Source organism: Odocoileus virginianus, chromosome 14, assembly GCF_023699985.2.
Source record: "Odocoileus virginianus isolate 20LAN1187 ecotype Illinois chromosome 14, Ovbor_1.2, whole genome shotgun sequence".
NCBI lineage: Eukaryota > Metazoa > Chordata > Mammalia > Artiodactyla > Cervidae > Odocoileus > Odocoileus virginianus.
This window is the reverse complement of record NC_069687.1, coordinates 9179915-9203918: the sequence shown is the minus strand read 5'-3', so window position 1 is coordinate 9203918 and position 24004 is coordinate 9179915. Positions and strand designations below refer to the sequence as shown.

The following is a 24004-nucleotide window of genomic DNA, read 5'->3' as shown; positions in this document are numbered from 1 at the left end:
CTTGAAGAGTGGGTGCCCTTCACTCCCTCTTCATTGCGGTCTTTTTCCCCTTTGGGGAGTCAGGTACTAAGGCATTCCAAAGCAAATGCTCTTGTGGAGGAAATTAGAAAGTCACCACGCATGGCCAGAGAAAGGCACAGGTTCAGGAAAGACCTGAGACCTAAAGTTGACGCCTCAGCACACAGACATCCTACAATTACAAAAACAAAAGCCAGCAAACCTCAGGAAGGGGAAGAATCTGATTTCCAGGGTTGCTACATTGTTCAATTGCAATGTCCAGTTTTGAACAACAACAAAGCACAATGGATACAAAAAAATCGGGAAGTAAAGCCCATTTCAAGGGGAAAAAGAAAAATGAACCAACAGATACTTCCCTGAGAAAGACCAAATGGCAGAATTGCTAGACAAAGGCTTTAAAATATTGCATAATTATAGCAGCTTAGTATTATTGTAAAACCAGTTCGTAACTCCACTTTTTGTTTTTTACATGATTCAAGAGAATAATGCATTTTTAAAAACTCTTAGTCTAAAAGCTAGTATTCTTGTACCTTTTGCTTAAAACTCCATGTTTTCTTTTCTCTATACTTTAAGAAAGTGATGCATTGAGAAAACAACCATCATTTTATATTTTTGGACACATGTAAAGATATAGTTTTGTGACATCCATAACTGAAAGGGTTGGGGTAGAGCTATAAACAAGCAGAGTTTTTGTACATTATTGAAGTTAAATTGGTGTAAATTTAAATTAGACTGTTACAATTTTAGGATATTAGTCCACATGGTAACCACAAAGAAAATAGTTACAAAATATACACCAAAGGAAATGAGAAAGGGCTTAAAGCATTTCACTGCCAAAAAAAAAAAAAAATCAAACACTGAAGAGCATAATTTGGGAAATGAGGGACCAGAAAACCTAGAAGGCATGTAGGAAAAAAATAGAAAAACAATACACGTTAAGTCCCTGCCTCCTTAAAATAATTATTTTAAATACAAAAGGGTTAAACTCTCCAATCCAAAGACAGAGATTGGCAGAATGGAAAGCCAAAAAAAAAAGCTATGATCCAACTTATGTGCTCTCTACAAAAGACTCACTTTAGATCCAAAGACACATAGACTGAAAGAGAAAGGATATTTTTACACCTCTGCTCATAGTAGCATCATTCACAATGACAGAAATAAAGAAGCGAGCCAAGTGTCCATGAGTAGATGAATGGATAAACAGAACATGGTGTATGCTTACAATGGAAAAACATCCAGACTTCTTGAAAAGGAAATTCTGCTATCTTCTACTATACAAATGACACTGGAAAACATTATGCTGAGCAAAATAAAGACACACGGTACGATTCCACTTATATAAGATACTTAAAGAGTTGTCAACTCAACAGACACGAGTTTGGACAAGTTCCAGGAGACAGTGAAGGAAGGGTAGTCTGGTGCCGTGCAGTCCACGGGGTCACAGGACATGACTTAGCAACTCAACAACAGCAAAAAGAGTTGTCAGAATCATAGAGATAGAAAGTAGAATGTTGGTTGTTAGTGGATGGAGGGATGGGGAGTTATTGTTTAAAGGTTAAATAGAGTTTAATAGAATTTTAGTTTTACAAGATGAAGAACTCTGGAGATATACGGTGGTGATGTTTACAAAACAGTGTGAATTTACTCAGAATCACTGAACTGTACATGTAAAAATGGAAAAGATTGTAAATTTTATTATGTGTATTTTACCACCATAAAAAATGGAAGACAAATACTAATTTAGAACAACTCAGCAAAAACTCACAGGTCAGTTTTAGTGGTGCTAGAAAGAGGGATGTCAAAGAGATACTAAAACCTCATAGACAAAAGAGTTGTCATGTTCCTGAACTAGGGCTGTTCTCAGCTGACCTTTATCTTAAAACATCTTTCCTCTAATGTTGGGCTTCCGAGGTGGCACTAGTGATAAAGAAGCTGCCTGCCAATACAGGTAGATGTAAGAGACACAGGTTTGATCCCTGGGTTGGGAAGATCCCTTGGAGGAGGGCAAGGCAACCCACTCCAGTATTCTTGCCTGGAGAATCCCACGGACAGAGGAGCCTGGTGGGCTGCAGTCCATGGGGTTGCACAGAGTTGGACACGACTGAAGCAGCTTAGCACAAGCACACCTCTGATGCTGGTATGAGAGATTTGAGTTCCCATGGTCACAGAGATCAGCTGTAACAGAGGACTCCATCAGTGATCCAGAGTGATGGGCCGTTTAGGAAGATATAGAGGAGCACGGGTGGTTAGACCATAAAGCCACTCACTACTCAACATTGCAACATTGCCGCCACCCACGGGGAGACCAGCGGGGTAGTGCACAGATCAATACCAGATATAGACTGAGTTCTGAAATACAGACAGTTAAAAATGAGTAATAAGAAATAGGCACAGTCGGCGAGAGCAAAGCTCTGTTAGCCCATCATGAAGTTCTCAAGGAGCGCCCTTCTGGGGCAGCAGGCTTTGTCAGCTCTCCTGAGTCCATCCACACACCTCAATGTACCCAACAATTCTAAACAGAAGCCCCCCAAAAGAAACACAAAGAGAAACTAGTTTTTACTCATAATTTACAATCACAGGTGCCCACACACACCTGTGTGGGGAGGAAGGGACGCAAAGTTACGAGGTTGCAGTTAGTATCTCACTAATAAAAACAGTAGCTTGTGTGTTTTTTTTTTTACATAATTGCAATATGTCCAACAGTAATCTCATATCAGAATTGCAAAAGTCAGAGATAAAGTTATTTTCATGAGAAGCTAACTTCGGAAAACTGACCCAAGGATTCATTTCTGTTGAGAATTTGAGCAAGACAGAATGACCTTTATGTTGGGGAGAGTAGCAGTTTCTGCCACTTGAACGTTATGGGGACCTTGCTTCTCATTCAGAGCTCACAGATTGGGAAACTATATAAGATGAAACCATACTTTCTGCCTGAAGTAATTTTTTAAATGATGATAACATAAACTAAGGGATTCCCAGGTGGCTCAGTGGTAAAGAATCTGCCTGTCAATGCAGGAAATGCAGGTTCGATCTGTGGAGGGATCCCCTGGAGGAGGAAATGGCAACCCACTCCAGTATTCTTGCCTGGAGAATCCCATGGACAGAAGAGTCTGGCGGGCTATGGTCCATGGGGTCAAAAAGAGTCGGACAGGACTGAACATGCATTCACACTATATAAACTTAAAAAAAAATGCTCTAGTCAAATCCTCTTCCTCTCCTTGGTTTTGCTTTCAACCTTGACCATGTCCAGGGTCACAAAACCAGTCTTTCATATTCATTCAAGAGTGGGAATGCCCCTGTATGCACAAGAACTGAGAGTTTGTTGTCTCCTCTCTCCATCACTTCCATGATAAAGGAAGAGAACCCGCCCATCTTCACACTTTTGTGAACCACGTTTGTCTGACAGTGAATTGTGGGGGTTAATGATGAGTCACCAGCCTGCTGAGCTCAACAGAATTAAACTCACAACCAGAGATGAGTGCAATTTAATGAAAAACAGATAAAGCAGGAGGCTCAGAGGAGTGTCTCATACCAAGGATCTTCTCCAGCCTGTTTTAAGTGCTGTCATTGGAAAATAAATATGCTGCATTTGGGGGTTTTCAGGCAAAGAGTTCCTGTCAGACGCGTCTTAGCTGTCATCAGTTGAATGAAGACACTTTCCTATTTCAGTAATTTAGACTTCAGCATTTTTTTTTATGTGCACACTAAAATAAGCCACTTAAACATAGGATAAGAGCTGATACTAAAATTATGAAGTCCTATGTTTTATTTATTACTGCTGGGAATTAAGATATCATTGCCTCCTCCCATGGGGTTCCATTTCCTGCCCCCAAGCTCCATGTGTCAGAGACTTAAATAGCAGAAGTCATCCTTTAGAGACCTGTAAGGAGGAAGAATATTCCAAATGGGTTTTAGGAGCTACCTAAATATGTCTGATTAAGGGGCAGGAGACAAGGCAGGAATTGAACTTTGGACACATGCCAATTCCACCCAATTTGAAAATTTAAGAAGCGCCAACTTTGCTACAGCCACTCCTGTACTTGGTTCCAGAAGTAAATCAATAGGACAGAAGTGGAACCTGTAGGTGGAATGAATTAATTGTCTTGCAGGGTTTTTGGTAATACCTAAATGGCTTTGTAAACTAAAAGTATTCCATAAAGATGTCATTATAAGTACCTCTGTCGCTGGGAGGAGCATGATTGATAATAAATGATAAGGTGAATTAAGGAAAAAAAGTTGTATGTTACCTAGTTTTTTCCACAGGAAGTAAAACATGTCAAATTAGTAAATGTTATATGGCAGAACCATTCAGTAAAACCCCATCAGAGAAATAAACAGTTCATCCAGTTGCCCTAGTTCAGAGGAAACCTCATTTTATATATTATTTGTAAAGTTTTGTTCTCCTGCTTTGAATGTTTCTCTTTTCTTTATAGGAACCAGAATGCAGATTTCATATATACATACATTTTTCTGCTTTGACTCTTATTTGTTAAATAATACAGTTGCCAACATAGCTCCCATCAGGGGAGTTTTGAGGTTGTGTTAGAGTTACCATATGTTTTCCTGACTTCTTTGAATAGCAAGCAGGGACCCACTGATAACTAACCTCTACTGAGACCTGCGTCCAGGGTCATCACCGTGTGTTCAATGCTTCCCACATGTTTACTCATTAAATCTTTGCAACAACCTAGTAAGGGTAGGTATACTGTCATTCTTGCTCCATGATTTGAAAAGCTGAGGCTCAGAGGCCTGAAATAACTTGTCCAGAGAGTCAGTCCCACATCTATCCAGTACCACAAGCCACGCATTCATGTTTGGTCTATGTGCCCGCGGTACCTATGTAGAGAATCATCAGTGATGGGAACAGACAACGTGTTAACCTGGCCTCTTGTCTTCTCTTTTTCACCCTAGTCCCCACCTCCTCTGTTCTGACCCCATTTCAACTCTCCCCTTGTCTTCTTTCCGAAGGCAAATACGCCATGCGAGACCTGGTCCACCGGCTTCCCGGCGGGAACAACAGCAACAGCGCAGCGAGCAAGGCCATGTCGGATGACACGGTGACGGCCGTGTGCTGCACCCTCCACGAGGTGATCACCAAGAACATGGAGAACGCCAAGGCCTTACGGGACGCCGGGGGCATCGAGAAGTTGGTCGGCATCTCCAAAAGCAAAGGAGACAAGTAAGTCAGGCAGTGACTTCCTAATGCATAGAACTGGTGTTGGTAGACACAGATCTTTCCCAGGTGGCATTGTGGCCAGGGCAGGAGACACAAGAGACGGGCATTTGACCCCTAGGTCAGGAAGATCCCCTGGAGAAGGAAAAGACAACCCCCTGCAGCATTGTTGCCTGGGATATCCCAGGGACAGAGGAGCCTGGCGGGCTACAGCCCGTGGGGTCACAAAGAGCTGGACATGACTGAGCATGTACGCACACATGCACAGACACAGTTCTAAGTGTGCCCGATGACCCTTGGTTTGGGGTAACACTACTGAATGTCACTGGGAAGCATTGGTGTCTGATCATCAAGAGATGGAAGACAGCAGATGGTTTCCAGTCTTCCCACCCCACAAGGAAAGCTGGTCTTACTAGTAATTTTGATTTGACAAATAACTCATGACTTGGTGACTCCTGGGGTGTTGATAAGGTAGGCTTAACAATCCAGCATCCAGTCTAGTGACCTGCATATGTGCTTCCCTCATAGCTCAGTTGGTAAAGAATCTGCCTGCAATGCAGGAGACCCCAGTTCGATTCCTGGGGTAGGAAGATCCCCTAGAGAAAGGATAGCTGCCCACTCCAGTATTCTTGAGCTACCCTTGTGTCTCAGCTGGTAAATGCGGGATACCTGGGTTCAATCCCTGGGTTGGAAAGATCCCCTAGAGAAGGGAAAGGCTACCTACTCGAGTGTCCTGGCCTAGGGAATTCATGGACTGTATAATTCATGGGGTGGCAGAGAGTTGGACATGACTAAGCGACTTTCACTTTTCATACCCAGGAGACGACCCAGATTCATGAAGGTATTTTGTGGTGGTGGTTCCAGTGTAGTTCCAAATCCAAGTGTTGATGATGGATCTACATCCTTTTGTTCTGTGCCTCTTCAGTTCTGCATAGCAAGGCATGCAGGGAGGATGGGAGAGAAAACAGTGGCAGTCAAAAAGAACCTAGCACTTATCTACCACCTTCCCTCATCAGCTGTGTGTTTGGGACAAATTATGTCGTTCAACAAGTCATCATGCTCATACTTGCCAATCTAAAGACCGCAGGGGGGACTGACATAAAAGACTTCCTGGAAGAAATAATAATTACATCTTAAATACTGAGTCAGATTTTCCCAAGGATGGAAGAAGTGAGGAAGGAGGGCTTTTACGCCAGTGGATTAAAGAGAGAGAGGGCTTATGTCAAAGGAATGGCACCACCACAAATAATAATGTTCCCTGTTCGATTTAAGAACCAGTGGTATTTTACTGTATGTAACTTAAAACGTATCTTCACCAGCCACAGGGTTGGTATATCCGTGAGCTGTCAATTTTACAAAAACACTCACTAACCTTAATTAAATTTCGACTTCTGGAAGTCCCTCAATGTAATCAAATAAGATTAACAGGGTAAACCTTTTGTTATCAAGGGTCTACTTCTTGACTTTATTCCCTTTATATCTAAACTCCAAATAAGTTTTCTTTTGTTATTAAAGGCTTTAAAGGATGCACTTCAAGGCTTTTGGATATTCTCTTATTTCATTTAATTCAAGATACTATCATTGTGCAATTAAAAGAAGTTTCAGGGGTTCTGTTTAAGCGCCCTGAGACCTTCAGATAGGTTCAGTCAGTAGTTTCAGTATTAGGATTTGAAAACTTTTCCATATCAAATATAGAGAAACCCCATTGGACTTGTGGAATAATTGCACAGTACAGATGCTTGACTTGAATTATACCTTATAATATTGTAGTTACAGTAAAAATGCTCTTCTCCATTGGCAGGAAACCACATGGTTCTCTTGTTTATTTACTTTTTAGGACTGGGCAGAGGGGTGGTTTTTCCCTGAGGCTTTCTGTGAGCTGAGCCTGTAGGACTTATCCTGGGGCCACTAGCTAGGTCAAGGAAAGTTACACAGGCTTTGATTTTCTCTCTTTATTTTTGGCTGTGCTGGGCCTTTGTTGCCGCACTGGGGCTTTTCTCTAGTTGCAGCAGCAGGGCTGCTCCCTCATGGTGGTGCCCGCGCATCTCATTGCAGTGGCTCCTCTTGTTGTGGACTCCATGGCCCGCGGGCTCCAGGAGTTGAAGCTCCCAGGCTCTGGCGCACAGGCGCGGTATTTGTGGGGCACAGGCTTAGTTGTTCTGGGGTACGTGGGATCTTCCAAATCAGGGATCAAGCCCATGTCTCCTGTAATGGGAAGCAGATTCTTTCCCACTGAGCCGCCAGGGAAGCCTCAGTTTTCTTCTTGTTATATAGCTTCAGTGGTTGTTATTATTCAGTCACTCAGTCGTGTCTGATTCTTTGTGACCCCATGGACTGTAGCATTCCAGGCTTTCCTGTCCTTCACTTAGCTTCACATAGCTTTAGTGGACCTTGGAAATCTCTAATTGAAATGCGTACCTGTTTGGGGCATTAGAAACTTAATATGATGATGCTTTTCTTAAGCAAGCGCACATGCATACACAATAAAACCACAGTCCACTCTGATATAATTGTCTATGTTCATGAGATGTTCAGAGAAGAAAGTATTGTCCCTGAATCATAAAACTGTAGAGCTCTGGGAGGTTGTTATATGAATTCCTTCCATCTGTGTGAGCATCCCTAGTGGGCTTTAAAGAGAAAAAAATGCTCTTATCAGCCCTATAGTCAAAGAAAATTATTTGATAAAACTAATTAAAAACTGATTTGAAGAAACTGTGCGTGAAGTCGTATATATCCACATTGCCAATCCAGCAAATAATCCTGTTAGGTCTATTCCCGTCTGGATTGTTGCTAACGGGAGGTTCCTTTTACTAGAAATAATCTCAAATATATGCTTTAAATTGACTGAAAATTTCTTCATGGAATAGATACTCATTTCATATCATTGTCTCTTTACCTTTCCCTCAATGTTTAGCAGTCTGGATTTATGAATTTAATAAGAAGTGTTGAATTCACTTGAGTCAAGCATTTCCCATTTAGAATTCTCCTGCTTAGTCTCATCCATTTTGTTATGCGGTTTACCTCTTTTAGATAGTGGCTAATTTGGGGGTCGAAGCAAGGTTTTTATAACTGGCCACATCCTCATCTCCCACCTGCACTTCAGTTGGATTTTTGCTTCTCACTGCTCTTAAAATGCATCCAGAAGAAATACATTGGATCTTAGCACTAAACTCACCATTTGTCACTCGATTCTATCATGATAGTATATCTGAGATTCCCATGGCCTTCTAGAAGTGTTTCAATGAAATAAAAATACTTCATTGAAAATAAATGTTTTGGAATTGAAGATGATTTAATAATTGGAAAAGGGAGAAATATCAGTTTGCTCTAGTTAATTCATAAAATGCTTGCAGACTTGCCCTCCTCCCAAAACTACTCAAACTTTTGTGATCACGTGAGAAAACACAGATGAACAACCATGTATAGCTATGATTCTCCCTTTTATGTATTTATAGGTTTTATTTCTAAATATGCACACACTTAAATATGCTGTGATTTTGATGCGTCAGACTGCAAGTGCCAATCAAGGTGTGTTTGAACTGTATAACTCATCACATCTTGCCAATACACTGGAACAATTATTCTGGAATCCTGCAGCTGGAATGACTGTGTTGAAAACCCACAATGAAATCACACCAACTGAGATTCTCAGCCATCCCTAATTTGACAACTCTAGTGAAGATCAGACATTGTGTAGTTGTTAATGACTCTTATAGGAATCTTATACTTACCATTTTTGAAGACCTGATAACTTATATTATTCTTTTCACATCATTTTAAACACACAGCATGGACATTCTGTCATATCCATCTGTTTCAAAAGTACATTTGTGTTTTTTCAGATTTTAACAGTCGTGTAGGAAATAGTGTTGAATGTGTCAACTGTATTTTGTCATAAGACAGAAAAGCCATTAACAGTCTCAACTGTTACTTGTCAGTAAGGAACTGTGTTTGTGGCTGAGGTTATAATCACTTGTCACATTAGAAGCACTCAATTGTTCAAGTCCTTCAATCAACAACAGTTACAGGTTTTCAAGTAGCCATTGCCTGAGACTGGTCTAGTGGATGAACCAAAATTAAAGTCTAAAAAGAAAGCAGTATTTCTTTGACCTTTATCAGTTTTTATAACACTATGGTATACTGACATGTTAATTGAGAGGTTAAAAGTTGCTATTCATTCCACATTCTCAGTCTGCATTTTGTAACTAAGCAAGAAGTAGGAAAAAATTACAGTGTCAGAGGACGTTTTGCATACTAAAATTTTCAACTGTATTATTACCACCTGAATATTAAGATATGTTCCTCTAGAGTTGCTTGACTTTTGTCAAAGATACGTATATAGCTACTGCTGCTGTCGTGCCCGACTCTGTGCGACCCCATAGACGGCAGCCCACCAGGCTCCCCCGTCCCTGGGATTCCCCAGGCAAGAACACTGGAGTGGGTTGCCATTCCCTTCTCCAACATATCTAGCTAACAGTGCTAAAATCCAGCAAAACATAGCATTTACTCTTTGCTCAGCATTGATTATGTAAGAATAGTATGTGAGGATCATCAGAATTGCAGAGCTTCTTCCCGAGGAGCCTACATCAACTCCCCAGGGCCAGGAAGACCAGCCCCCAGCTGGGAGAGCCCCAGGGCTGAAGGAAACACGGACTCTGCTCTTAAGGGCTCACGCACAACTCATTCCGAGACTGAGCGCTGAAGCAGCAGTTTGAAAAGAGCCTGGGTCAGAGCTCTTACTGATCTTAGAGAGCATGTCAGAGAGGCAGGAGGCAGCTGAGACTCCCTCTGGGGACAGAGATGCTAGCAGCAGCCTCTTTGGAAAGCTAGTTCTGCCTTGTGAACACTGGTGCTAGCAAGTGCCACTTTGGAGTCCTCCTAGTTTATTAGCACCAGGGGCTTACTTGCCCACCAGCCAGTCAGCCTCACTGCTGGTTCTCCCTAGGTTGAGAAGCTAGCTGTGCCGGGACCAATAGCATCCATACAGGGCCTGGCAGCCAACCAGACCGCGGTCCAGTCTGCCTGCCAGCGCACCCATAGTAGTTACTGCTCCCCGACAAGAGAAGGGCTCACATGGCCCACACGGGCGTTCCCGAGAGCATATAGCTGTGGTGACCACAGGAGAGTATGCTCCTGGGCCTCATGGGATATCTACATAAGGCGGCTCCTCCAATATCAGGAAAGGTAACTTCAGACCTACTTGATACATAGAAATAAAAACAGAGAGTAAAGCAAAACGAAGTGACAGAGGAATATACTCCAAATAAAGGAACAAGATAAAACCTCAGAAGAACTGAGGGAAGTAAAAACAATCTACCCAATAAAGAGCTGAGGTCATAATCATAAAGATGCTCAGGAGAATGAATGCAGTAACAGGTGTAACGGAGTTAGAAAATATAAAGAAGAATCAAACAGAACTGAAGAGTACAATTGTTATTGTTCAATTGCTCAGTTGTTTCTGACTCTTTGTGACTCCATGGACCGCAGCACACCAGGCTTCCCTGTCCTTGACTGTCTCCCAGAGTCGTGTCCATTGAGTCGGTGATGCCATCCAACCATCTCATCCTCTGTAATCCCCTTCTCCTCCTGCCTTCAATCTTTCCCAGCATCAGGGTCTTCTCTAGTGAGTTGGCTCTTCCCATCAGGTGACCAAAGTATTGGAGCTTCAGCTTCAACATCAGTCCTTCCAGTGAATATTCAGGACTGATTTCTTTTAAGATTGACGGGTTGGATCTCCTTGAAGTTCAAGGGACTCTCAAGAGTCTTCTCCAGCACTACAGTTCAAAAGCATCAGTTGTTCAGTGCTCAGACTTCTTTATGGTCCAGCTCTCACATCTGTACATGATTCCTGGAAAAACTGTAGCTTTGAGTAATACTTGTATAACTTTGGGTATTTTTGTATAACTGATTTTTTTTAAATACACTAGGAAGAATGAGTAGTATATTAGATGATACAGAAGAATGGAATGGCAAACTGGAAGACAGTAGTGGAATAAACAAATAAAATATTTTTAAACGAGTATAGTTTAAGATACCTTTAGGACAACATTAAGCATACTAATATTGGCATTGTAGGGGTCCAGAAGGAAAAGAGAAAGAAAGGGGCAGAGAATTTATTCGAAGTAATAGTATTAATAGCTGAAAACTTCTCCAGCCTGGGGAAGAAAACAGACATCCAGGTCCCGGAAGTACAGTGAGTCCCAAACAAGGTGAACCCAAAGAAGTCCTCACCAAGACACAGTGTATTTAAGATGGCAAAAACTAGAGATAAAGACAGAATTTTAAAATCAGCAAGAGAAAAGGAATTAAGTATGCACAGGGGAACTCCAATAAGTCTCTCAGCTGATATTGCAGGCCAGAAGAGAGTGGAAAAATAAGCAAAGGGAACCTAATTAAACTTAAAAGCTTTTGCACAGTGAAGGAATCCATCAGCAAAGTAAAAAGACAGCCTACTGAATGGGAAAAAAATATGCACAAATGATATAACCAGCAAGAGGTTAATATCCAAGATGCATATATATATAAAATATTATATATATATCATACAATTCAATAAACAACCCAATTAAAATTAGGCAGAAGACTGAAAAGGCATTTTTCTCCCCAAAGAAGACTTACAGATGGCCAACAGGCACATGAAAAGGTGCTCAACATCACTCACTAGTCATCAGGGAAATGCAAATCAAAATCACTAGGAGATATCACCTCACAGCTGTCAGAATGGCTATTAAAAAGGACAAAAGCAGTAAGTGTTGGCAAAGATGTGAAGAAGAGGGGACTCTTGTACACTGTTGGTGGGGATATAGATTGGTACAGCCACTATAGAAAACAGCATGGAGGGTCCTCAAAAAATTAAAAATTGAACCACCATATGATCCAGCAGTTCCAGTTCTGTATAGTTTTCTAAAGAAAAAAGAAAGACACTGATTGGAAAAAGTTTATGAACTTCAGTGTTCATTGCAGCCTTACTTATTACAATTTCCTTCTCCAGGGGATCTTCCCAACCCAGGGCTTGAACCCGGGTCTCCCACATTACAGGCAGACGCTTTACCATCTGAGCCACCAGGGAAGCATATTTATTGTAATATATATGTACATATTGCATATATACAGGTAGTAAATAGATTATTTACTACAATATGCATGTGTATATATATATACACACACACATATATATTTATGTGTGTATATATATATACACATACATATACACACACACATATATATTTATGTGTGTATATATATATACACATACATATACACAAGAGAATATTACTTGGCCATAAAAATGAATAAAATATTGTCATTTTCAACAGTATAGATGGACCTAGAGGCTATTATACTAAATAAAATAAGTTAGAGAAATACAGATACCATATGATTTCACTTGTATGTGAAATCTGAAAAACAAAACAGAAGAACAAACGTAACCAAATAGGAACAGACTCACAGATGCAGAGAACAAACCGGCAGCTGGCAGAGGAGGGAGGGATGGGGCGATGAGTGAAATGGGTGAGGGAGATTAGAAGATATGAAATTCCAGTGGCAAAATAAATGAACCGTAGGGAGGAAATACACAGCAGGGGGAATATAGCCAATAATATTGTAATATTTACAATAAATATTGTAATTTGTGTAGTGCCAGCTGGTAAATAGAATTACCATAGTGGTTATTTTGCGATGCATACAGCTATCAGACCACTAGCAACTAACAGAGTATTGTAGGTCAATAATAATTCAATTTTTTAAAAAAAGAATAAAGTATACCTGTATCTATATCCATGAAAAGATCTACAATTCTCTGTCAAAAGAATTCAATATATTTAGAGCATGATACTAGCGTAAATGTGAAATCATTTAGCAACTGTCCATTTTAGGTAAAGAAAATATGTATTTTGCTTAAATATTGCTCATCTCATAGAGAAAAAAATTTGAAATTTACAAGAGTACTATATGTTTTCTTTTAAAAGTACACAATATTAGCTAAGACATTTTCAAACACAGCCAAAGTTGAATTCCAATTCAGCAATAATAATAGGAAGAGTGACTGTTCCAGTTTCCAGTAAGTAAATGGATGAAGAAACTTAAATGAAGTTGTTCTACATTGCACACTTGAAGACCCAGGAAAATAGCAGACATTTAATTGATCACGTATTAAGGTCCCATCATTTCATTACAAAATACAGGTCCTTGCTTCCTAGGTGGCACTAGTGGTAAAGAACCCACCTGCCAATCCAGGTAGACATAAGAGATGTGGGTTCGATCCCAGGGTCAGGAAGATCCCCTGGAAGAGGGCAGTGCAACCCACTCCAGTATTCTTGCCTAGAGAAGGCAGGCAGGCTATAGTCCATAGGGTTGCAAAGAGTTGGACACCACTGAATTGACTTAGCACGCACACATCCATTTACTCTGGCTCTCAAGTCCAAGCTCAACTCGATCCCGTCTCACCATCTGCTCATCTTCCATTTTAAAGACTATTTTATGTTAAAAGCAGTTTTGATCTCAACTCATATGTTCTCTTTGGGGAATCTTCAGGGGTCAACTTCAGGGGTGGACTTCACATTGGCGTCCTCATGTGTGATTACAACCTGCCCAACTCCAGGGGTCCCCGCATAAACCAAGGGTCAGCCAGCTATGATCCAAATCCCACTGTCCACCCTTTCTTGTAAATAGCACTTGATTGGAACACAGCCACTTCCATTCGTTTATGTATTATTTATGACTCCTCTTGTCCTGCAGTGGCAACCGAGATCATATGGCCCACAAATCAAAGGCTATTTGATAGGTGACTCTTTATAGCGAAAGTGTGCCAGCCCTTGAGATCAGGCACAATGCCATGTCAGCCACTCAGGTCATGAGACTGGTTGTGGACTCAGCCCATTGGAGCAAAGAATCCACAGGTAGTTAGCAGGGCCCTCGCCACTCATCAAAGTGATTTCCAAGAATCGGATCGAATTGAATCAACACAAATGTCTTGACCTAGAGTCTGATCTGAGATGCAGGTTGGCACCGAACCAATATTTAGCAATAGATTCATAAGGATTTCAAAGCCATGACTCGAAAAAAAATGGTAAGAACCGCTAGTCCAAAGGTTTACGTGACCTTAGTTTCTCACTGTGGTCTGGAGGACAGAACGGGAATTGTATGAAGGGCTGTGTTTATAGTCTTTTATCCGTGCTCGTTCCTCCACACAAACACAGGAGAGCCCGTGTGCCAGTGCGTGCAGAGGTCGTCTCCATGCCAACCGCCACTGCTTGGCTTCCTCAGCGAATGGAAGCAGCTCCCTGAACCCCTAAGGCAGGAGAGCAAACACTATACAAGCTCTTACGCTTCAGCTGAGAAAATGAGTATCTTTTTTTTCCTCCTTACTCCTTGCTTGCACTCAGTCATGTCCAACTCTGCGACCCTTTCCGCTGCCTGCCAGGCTCCTCTGTCCATGGGATTTCCCAGGCAAGAACACTGGAGTGGGTTATCACTTCCTCCATCAGGGGAATCTTCCTAACCCAAGGATCGAACCCAAGTCTCCTGTGTCTCCTGCATTGTATGCGGATTCTTTACCCACTGACCCATCTACACAGGTTAGACAACACAGCTATTAAAACCCCTTAATCTTGCCTTTCCTGGTCAAGATTCTTTCTGTTCCATTTCCTAGTCCAGCGCTGAACCTGCATTCTGACTCAATGCACTGCTCTTGGGTTGGCATTGTGAAATTCTTTGCCAAATTGTAAGCCTTCCTCCCCCGACCCTACCCCCTGTCATGGGTGTCGGGGGGAGAATGAGGTTGGACACTGATGACATGCATCCTTTGCACTGTCCAGACTGGAGATAGAAAAGAGCCAGAAAAGCCACGAGGCTTTTGTTCTCTTTATTCTTGCTGTTTCCTGCCACGTCATTTGAAGCCCAGCTATCCCGCTCACCGCTTGTGTGTCTTGTCTTCTCTTTATCAGACACTCTCCAAAGGTGGTCAAGGCGGCATCTCAGGTCCTCAACAGCATGTGGCAGTACCGAGACCTGAGGAGTCTCTACAAAAAGGTAAGGTTGGCTTTACCTTCTTGGCTTGTAAGCTGCACACAGACCCTGAGCCTAAAGACAATACTTGGTCATAACAAGATGTGTCATAGATATGAAGGAACCTTGTCTGAGAGTTTGAGCAATTGAAACACAAGTGAAACAAGAGAATCAGTGAAGAAGCCAAAAAAAAAAAAAGGTTGCTAAACGTCCCCTGAATATATGCTAAGATCCATGAACTTTCTGGATTGGACAGACCTATATCCGTAGTCTTACCTTCAAGAAAATAAGCTTGTTTCTGAGCTCCTATATTGTATAAGAGACTAAAAAGCAATGAACTGAGGGATTTTGCACACACTCTCACACACAAAAGCGTCAACAAGTGCCAATAAATAACTGAAGTCATTGTGGAGAGGAGACAGAACAAAAAAAGGTAAAAGGCAGTTCAGGAAGCTGAGAAGTCTTGCAACCTAGGAAACTGAGTAGAGACCCCCATTCCGCATCCAAGACGCTGACCAGTTCATATGCAAGGTGAAGGGCTGATAATCCCAATGATGGCCGTAGATCGTAGGAAGAGGCTGGGCGTTTGCTCAGGAGACTCCCCGGAGCCAGGCAGAAATTTATATCATACATTTCAAAGGGGACTTCCTCCCCAAAATAGTTTAGAAACATAACCTTAAGCAAAAAGGTCACATCTAGAAATTTTGATTATATGATTCTTTCCCAAATGTTCGTAAACAAAGGGTGCACAACTTTTCTTTTTTGGTTAGGAGGAGAGTTCTTTAACAGTGTCCCCCAGAAGTTACTATTTTGTTGTTACCAGACAGCATATGTGAGTTGTTTCAATGATCAGGGCTCTCGGGGTAGATTTGAGTTAACAAATGGGGCAGAGAACATCATTGATAGATAGGCAGGGAGAACGGCGTAGACATTGGTCTCCATAGGGATTCAGAACAGGGATTCAGAACAGGGTTCAACAGGGTTTCATCATCAATGTCCCAGAGCCCCTCCTTGCCTCCCCTCAGCCTGCGTGGAGGAGGGGGAAGCCAAGAATCACTGCCACATTGGTCCCCAGCATCCCAGTCTTCGGATGGGAGGTGGGGCCACAGCAAGAGGCTCAAGAGGGTGAAAGGGAGTGAGATCCATCTTGCCAGAGGGAAAATCGATCTTTTTCTAAGCCTGTGGGATAAAGTTAAATATTTAATGACTGACTTTACTAAGTTAGAGTCTATTTCTAGATTTCTCCAAGATCTTCCTATTTCCCATAAGTTCATTGCTTTGTACTTCAGTTTAAAGTTTAGCTCATCAACTAATAAAAATAAATGAAAAAGTAATAATAAAGTTTAGCTCATATATTTCAGAAATCTCTTTCAAGATTTTTCTGTTCCTTAAGAGGAAGTATGTTTAGGCTGAAATATTGCAGAAGTGTTCTTGATTAATGATATCCTTTCCTAAATAGCTTGCTATTTGGCTAAAATGCTTTAAGTTCCATTCTGTCTGTTTTGTTTGAAATGCACATCCCTTGGTTCCTTCCGGGACTCTTTCAGAAGCCAAATGAATTCCCTCCAGGGACAGGATCCTTTGGCTAAACAGGCCGCCAGACACAGAGAACACACTATAAGTAAGAAAAGAGCTGGTCGTTCTGAATCAGTGGCTCCAGAAGTTCAATGAAATATTACTGCCTCAAATAAACTCCACTTTCACTGAATTCCAGCCAGTTCTTTGCTGAAATGCACCTTCTCATACTTTTGTGCATTGAAGGGAAACGGCTTTCAGAGACTTCACAAGTTATTTGTTGAATCGTAGTACGAGTTTTCCATTTTAGTTTTTTCTGTGTTGGTAGTAGGGTTCAGAAAGTGTAATTGTCTTTCACTTGCCATGAGGGGAAAAAAAAAAAAAAAGAGTATGTTGTAAGAAATTTAATGGAGCTAAAACTCAAGAGCTAAAGAGGGTTTAAAATGTGTCTTAATGTGAGGAGACTCAAGAAAGACAGGCTGGAGAAGCTGAAGGTGATGTTTTCAATTGACCCATGATTTTAAAATATTGAGAAAATGCTGTTGTTCTTAACGATTTCCAAATTGTGCAGCTGCGAAATGAAATGAGGACCGTGTGCTCAGTACTAGTGCTACAATGGCAAAGCTCAAAATTCACACAAGCTTTTCTTTTTGAAAGGTCCTATGGTGAGAAAATCCAAATTCATTTGTCCTTATGAATTGTTTTTAATCAGTGAGGCAATAGATTTCTATTTTGTTCTTCACTGACAGTTGAGAGATCATTTTCTAAATGTCTGATCCATATCTGTAATTATTCGTGCTTCTAATCTGTTTATTAAATACCTATTATCGGCTTAGGAAAAGAAGAGTTCCAAAGAAAACGTGACATGTAGAGCAGCTGTTGTGGATGAAAGTGAAATATGGAAGAGTGATTGGCAACTGCATTAGGTTCAGAGTTATATATTATGGATTTACTGGATAAATTAAGAGCAAGAAAATTACAGAGCAAAATCTTGAAGAATCTATAGAGTTTGCATGAATTAGGAGATAAGAGGAAAAAGAACGTTATGGGCAAGAGGAAAAAAACGTGAGTAGATAGATGTAAATTGAAATAACAATGACACATCTATGGAACGGAATTAAAGGTCCACCTGTCATTGGCTTATTTCCTCCTTAGGACCCAAGCACAGGGCTCGGAACCACATTTCATTAGCTCAACTACTTTATTTCACTTAGAGATCCATTTAATAAATCAGAATATTCTTTTGGCTGGGTGTGTTGACCACATTATGTTGGAACCCAGACATTGTGAGCCAAAACGGATTTGCATCATCCAGACCTTCAACTTCAATGAGGCCTGGACTTCTGACTTTTCTCCCCTAAAGGAAAAGAAACAGAAGAATGTTATCACACAAAGGCTAAATAATGCATCACCTTAAAAAAAAATCCTTAAGATTGGATAACCACAAAGAGAAGTTTCAAGTATCTTTATCATCTGTATTTGTGCAGAGGATGTTTTCTGAAAGGAAAGAAGGTGAGCCCTGGAGCAGACTTGATAGAGGGCTGAAAGAAAAGCAGGCGATCAAAAGTTCTTGACTTTTTGAACACTGGTACTTAAAAAATTGAGGTCAGTGACTGACAGCGTGATAATGTCTGGCAATGGTAGGGTTTGTTGGGACAACTGGTTTTGAGAGAAAGGAGATAAATTTGGGGAGGGGGGGATGGGGACATAGAATTATAAAATTGCAGAAAGCATTTCTTATAAACCCTTATATAATACCTTAATCTTATGCACATCTCAAAAAAAAAAGAAAAACATAGTTGTATTGTTTGGGATACAAGCTAAGTTGCTCTTAACAGGAAGACTCAAAACTTCAGAAACGCAAGCTAAACAAGTATCCCTTTCTGTCATGGGCCTGTACCTGGTTAGGCAGGTGGCCCAGAGTCAGCGGTGACCCTGGGACCGGTCTTGTGATCCTGCTGTGTACTAGGGTATCATCGTTGCGTGTGCGTACCAAGCTCCCTCACTGAGCTCTTCCCCTCTCACTGAAGCCCGTAGGAAAAGTGAGGGCAAGTGATGTTCTCTGAAGCACGTGATGCAAAAGGGACCAACCTTCTGCTTCCCTGCCATGATCAAGAACTCAATCATGTGGCCACAGCCATGTTACCCGGCTATGAGGGAGGGCAGGAAAAGTGAGCCATCAAGAGCCCTGCTAAAGCTTGGTGGCAGGAGGAGGGAGTTATTTTACTAAAAGAAAGAAGTTGTCATATCAGCTCCAGGAGTCATTTGCTTTTGTTTAAATGTCGGGTTGGCCAAAAAGTTCATTCTGATTTTTCTGTAACGTTGTGTAGAAAACCCAAACAAAGTTTCTGGCTAATAGAGTATCTGAACTCTCCACTGCAAATCACTCCCTAAGGAGGCATATTATCCCATTTTTGGGTGGCTATGATTTTTCAGAACTCTTACATGAAGGAAAAATCTCCATATGTGTGTTATCTGTCCTCCAATGCTGTACTGAAAAGTCTACTTTCTCTTCTCTAGAATAGCCTTCCTATTTTTGAAGGCAGCCATCATGTATCCACAAGGTCATCCCTTTTCAGTTGTAGGGACAGCAACATTTATTATTATCAGTACAGCTGTCGACAAAAAAAAAAAAGCAAAATCTAAAAATCGAAAGTTACATTTTCATCACTGTGCAAAACTTAGAACTTAAGGCTCGGACACAGCATCAGGGCAGCCCCCGTTGTCAAGTAGAGAGAGAGACAGTTTTTCCGGTGTTCTGCTTATAATACTCAGGCTCACTATTTTGCTCTAAGAATTGCAAAGAGCTCCAGAAAGAACAGCATCTACTCAGCCACTCTATGAGCAAAGTCGTTTGTTCATAAATGCAGGGATCAGATCAAAGACAGATCAGATATCAGAATCAAACTCTGCTGATGGTCACCCAGGTTAGAAACCAGACTCATTCTCCCCCACAAATAGTCACGGCCCCATGTTTCTATAGTTGTGCTCCTGTGGGGTCCCTAACTCTCCTACCCCTCCCCAACACCCCTTGACCCTCCCATACCTCCCCTCCCCGCCCCCCCCCAAACCCTCCCACCCTTACCCCTTGGGATCTTGCATCATGAGCTTCTGTCTCAAAGAATGCCAAACCACCAGTGCTTGAAAACTTGAAGCCAAGCAAGGTAGTGTTTCTGTGGATAGAGATATTGTATTCACTGTTGCCGTCTGGATGAGAGAAACGAAGCATAAAGCTAATCTTTAAATGTCCTTCCTTTTATTGTCGGAAAGACAGACTCTCAGGCCTCAGGTACCATTCAGCCAGTGAATAATGAGCTTTGATGGGAGTGAAGTCATGCCCTTCACAGCCTGAGTCACCCAGGACTCTCTTTTCCTACTGCTGTGGGATTCATTTCATTGGTCCCGCCACTGCTGCACTCACAAAACGAGGAATCAATAAGTAATTATGGATAGGGAAGGGATGCCTGCAGATTTCCTCAAATGACCGAACCACAGCGGGTGGGCGAGTGGACACAGCGCTCGCAGCGTCTTTCGCAGCTTCCAGGAAACTGGCCTCTGTACCTCGAAGAGCCAGTGGTCCTGATCCCTGTGAACTGAAGTCACGATTCACAGTTCACATCCCTCATCACCCTCACTTGCTGGACATTGAAAAATCAATACTGGATTGCAGCAAGAACAAGAAAGATATTTTGAAATTTTGTCTAGGAAAACACACAAGATGCTCAAAATTCAGAATTTTGATCTCAAAGCTTTGCAGCAAGAAATACTTTGATACTTGCGGTAGCATGTTGCCATTTTGAGAATGAGTAGATGTTTTTCCTTGGCGAGTGTTTAAGATGGTGATGGAAAAGCAGTACATCCTCTATAGAAACAAATGACTGGATGTAGAGCTGTCATTCTATCAAGGAAATTGCCCACCAGGAATTTATTCATCTTTCTACTGCACTGGAAAATTCTTCACCAAGAAATGACTGGAAGCACATGAAAACTTTTGATCAGAATCTTCTTTCTTGCATTTTTTAATTACTTAATTTTTTAAATTAATTTTTTTATTGAAGGATAATTGCTTTACAGAATTTTGTTGCTTTCTCTCAAACCTCAACATGAATCAGCCATCGGTATACATGTATCACCGCCCTTTTGAACCTCCCTCCCATCTCTCTCCCCATCCCACCCCTCTAGGTTGATATCAAGCCCCTGTTTGAGTTTCCTGAGACATACAGATTTCCATTGACTATCTATTTTACATATGGTAATGTAATTTTCCATAATTGGAAGAAAATTGCTTTACAATGTTGTGTTGGTTTCTGCCCTATGACAACGTGAATCAGCCATAATTATGGTCAGACTCTTAAATAATCTGAATGCTGTGTCCTCCAGATTTACAACTGTAGCTGGAGTTCCTTTCTAAATCACTGCACATCAAGCTCGGAAGAGGCTGAGGTTAAACTCAGTGGTGATGCTGTCTCCTCCATAAATCTGGGCGTTTGCGTGTTGATTTTTTTATCGACAAATAAGGCCCTCCTTCATGAGGTCCGCTGACCTCTCGGAGACCATTCTCAGACACTCATCATATGATATCTGTCCAAAAACAAAGGCACAAATGGGAACAGAAGCAAAAATCAATTGTGCAGAAGTGGAAATCGATGCACATGGCAGTTGCTAAACAAGAAGTGACTAAGTTAGAGCTGCTGTGGGGCTGGACCTCCCAGCTGGGGAAATTCTACCCGAGCAGCGTCTAAGTTCAGTGTTTCCTTTCTGCCTCTGCTCTCCCAGGCGGCTTTACCGTAGCATTTTAAATCAGAACTTCCAAAAGTACCCCAGAGACAAAAGCAGGGAAAAAGGATTGAATTGGGAGCTAGAAAACTCACTAAACTTTTCTTTTTTTGGCACTGTAGTTGATTTTCAGTGTTGTGTTAGTTTCAGGGGCACAGCAGTGATTCAGTTACACATACATATACTGTTGTTTGGTCTCCAAGTCATGTCCAACTCTTTTGCGACCCCCATGGACTATAGCACCACCGAGACAGGCTCCTCGGTCCATGGGTTTCTCCAGGCAAGAATACTGGAGTGGGTTGCCATGCCCTCCTCCAGGGGATCTTCCCAACACAAAGACTGAACCCACGTCTCCTGCAGCTCCTTCATCGCAGGTAGATTCTTTACCACTCAGATGGTAAAGGATCCGCCTGCAATGTGGGAGACCTGGGTTTGATCCCTGGGTCAGGAAGATCCCCTGGAGGAGGGAATGGCAGCCCACTTCAGTATTTTGAGGGCTTCCCTGGTGGCTCAGATTGTTTAAAATAAAATAAAATAAAATAAAATAAAATAAAATCTGCCTGCAACGCAGAATTCCATGGACAGAGGAGCCTGGTGAGCTACAATCTGTGGGATTGCAAATAGTTGGACACGACTGAGCGACTTTCACTTTCATATTCTCATTTAGATTCTTTTCCATTATAGGTTATTATAAGACACTGAACACCATTCCCTGTGTTATACAATAGGACCTTACTTTGTTATTTGTCTATTTTTCTATTTAACAGTGTGTATCCATTAATTTCAAACTTCTAATTTATTCCCCCCATTTCTCCTTTGGTGGCCACAAATTTGTTTTCCATGTCTGTGAGTCTATTTCTGCTTTGTAAATAAGTTCATTTGAATCATTTTTAAGATTCCATCTGTAAGTGATATCATATTTGTTGTCCTCTGTCTAACTGACTTCACTTAGTATGAGATTCTCTGGGTCCATCCATATTGCTGCAAATGGCATTATTTCCTTCTTTTTAGGACTGGTCTATATTCCCTGTGGGTTTCTCAGGTGGCTCAGCAGTAAAGAATCCACCTACCAACGCAGGAGTTGCCTGTTTGATCTCTGGGTCAGGACGATCCCCTGGAGAAGTAAATGGCAACCCACTCCAGTATTTTTGCCTGGGAAATCCCATGGACAGAGGAGCCTGGCAGGCTACAGTCCCTGGGGTCACAAAGAGTCAGAAAAGACTTAATGACTAAACAACAACGACTATTCTTTGTATATATGCACCACATCTTTTTTTATGCATGCATCAGTTGATGGACACTTAGGTTTCTTCCATTTTTTGGCTACTGTGAATAGTGACACTGTGAACTATAGGGAACATGTCCCTTTTTGAGTTAGGAAAAAAGCTAAGTTTAATGTAAATCTACCACCATTCTTGTTACTTTGGGCAATACACTCAAGGTCACCCTTCCTTATTCCCGTAGATGGGATGAGCTGTGTCTAACAGCGCTTGCATTTGCTTGGGGAGAAAGGACGTGATCAGTTTGTGTCTTCCTCCCTCACCTGCTCCCCCTCTCATAAGCTGTTCCTTCCTGTGTCCCAGCGCCCCGCACCCCCACCCTCCTCCCAGGCTCTGCCAGGAAAGGGGGATCAGCAGAGAGGAGAGAGACCCTGGCCCGCACAGTTGTACCCTGGCCTTGGAACACCCAGCCTGCAACAGATGCCCGCATGCTGGCGCCTTCTCTCATGAGGACAGTGGTGTGGTTTGCTCATTCGTGCATGCTGAGTCGCTTCAGTCGTGTCCAACGTTTGCAGCCCTGTGGACCGTGGCCTGCCGGGCTGCTCTGTCCATGGGATTCTCTAGGCAGGCATCCTGGAGTCTGTTGCTCTGCCCTCCTCCAGGGGAGCTTCGTGACCCAGGGATCAAATCTGCATCTCTCATGGCTCGCGCATCACAGGCGGGCTCGCCTGCATTGCGGGGTTGGTATTTAAATACCACACTCCAACTGAGGACCACTGGTCTGCACCTGAGGACCCGACCTCTTTCAGCTAACTGCTCCAGGCTCTCCATGCACCTAAGGCTTCCACTACCCTGCACTGAGACCAGAGTGGATACATATTTTCCACTCTGTAGCTTAGTTAGTGTGGGAATTCCTGTTTACAAAGAATATACTTTATGAATATAAAATTTCCTACAGGCCTCGAAGGGGGCTCATGCAGTGGACCATCCTGAAACCTAAGCTTCTTGAGCTCCATGGTTGGTCCACCTCTGGCACTAAGTCTGTGCTTCACCCTGATCATGGTAGTTCCTATAACCCCCAAACTCCAGAGAGCCCGTGGCCAGGCAAAGTAAGGGGCTCACTTCCCAGGCTTCAGGAGATAGGGGATGGGAAGTGCCCAGCCCATCAACTGCCTTCAAGGAAGCCCTTCCCACCAACATTCTCCACTCACTAGTGAATTCTTAGCCTAATCTTATGTAATCTGGAGGTGGGGCATGTGTTAATACTGCAGAACCTTATTTTATCCTCCAAGTT

General features: G+C 42.1%; 1 protein-coding gene across 8 annotated transcripts in view; it reads left to right on the top strand.

Annotated features, from left to right (window-relative positions):
* Nucleotides 1-24004, top strand: part of CTNND2 (catenin delta 2) — a 1048486-nt gene that overhangs the window by 990886 nt on the left and 33596 nt on the right. For all 8 annotated transcript variants that reach the window (XM_070476489.1, XM_070476490.1, XM_070476493.1 and 5 more), the window contains 2 exons: nt 4987-5197; nt 15139-15223. In XM_070476489.1, coding sequence (XP_070332590.1) covers nt 4987-5197; nt 15139-15223 — 296 coding nt within the window. The remainder of the gene's footprint in view (nt 1-4986; nt 5198-15138; nt 15224-24004) is intronic.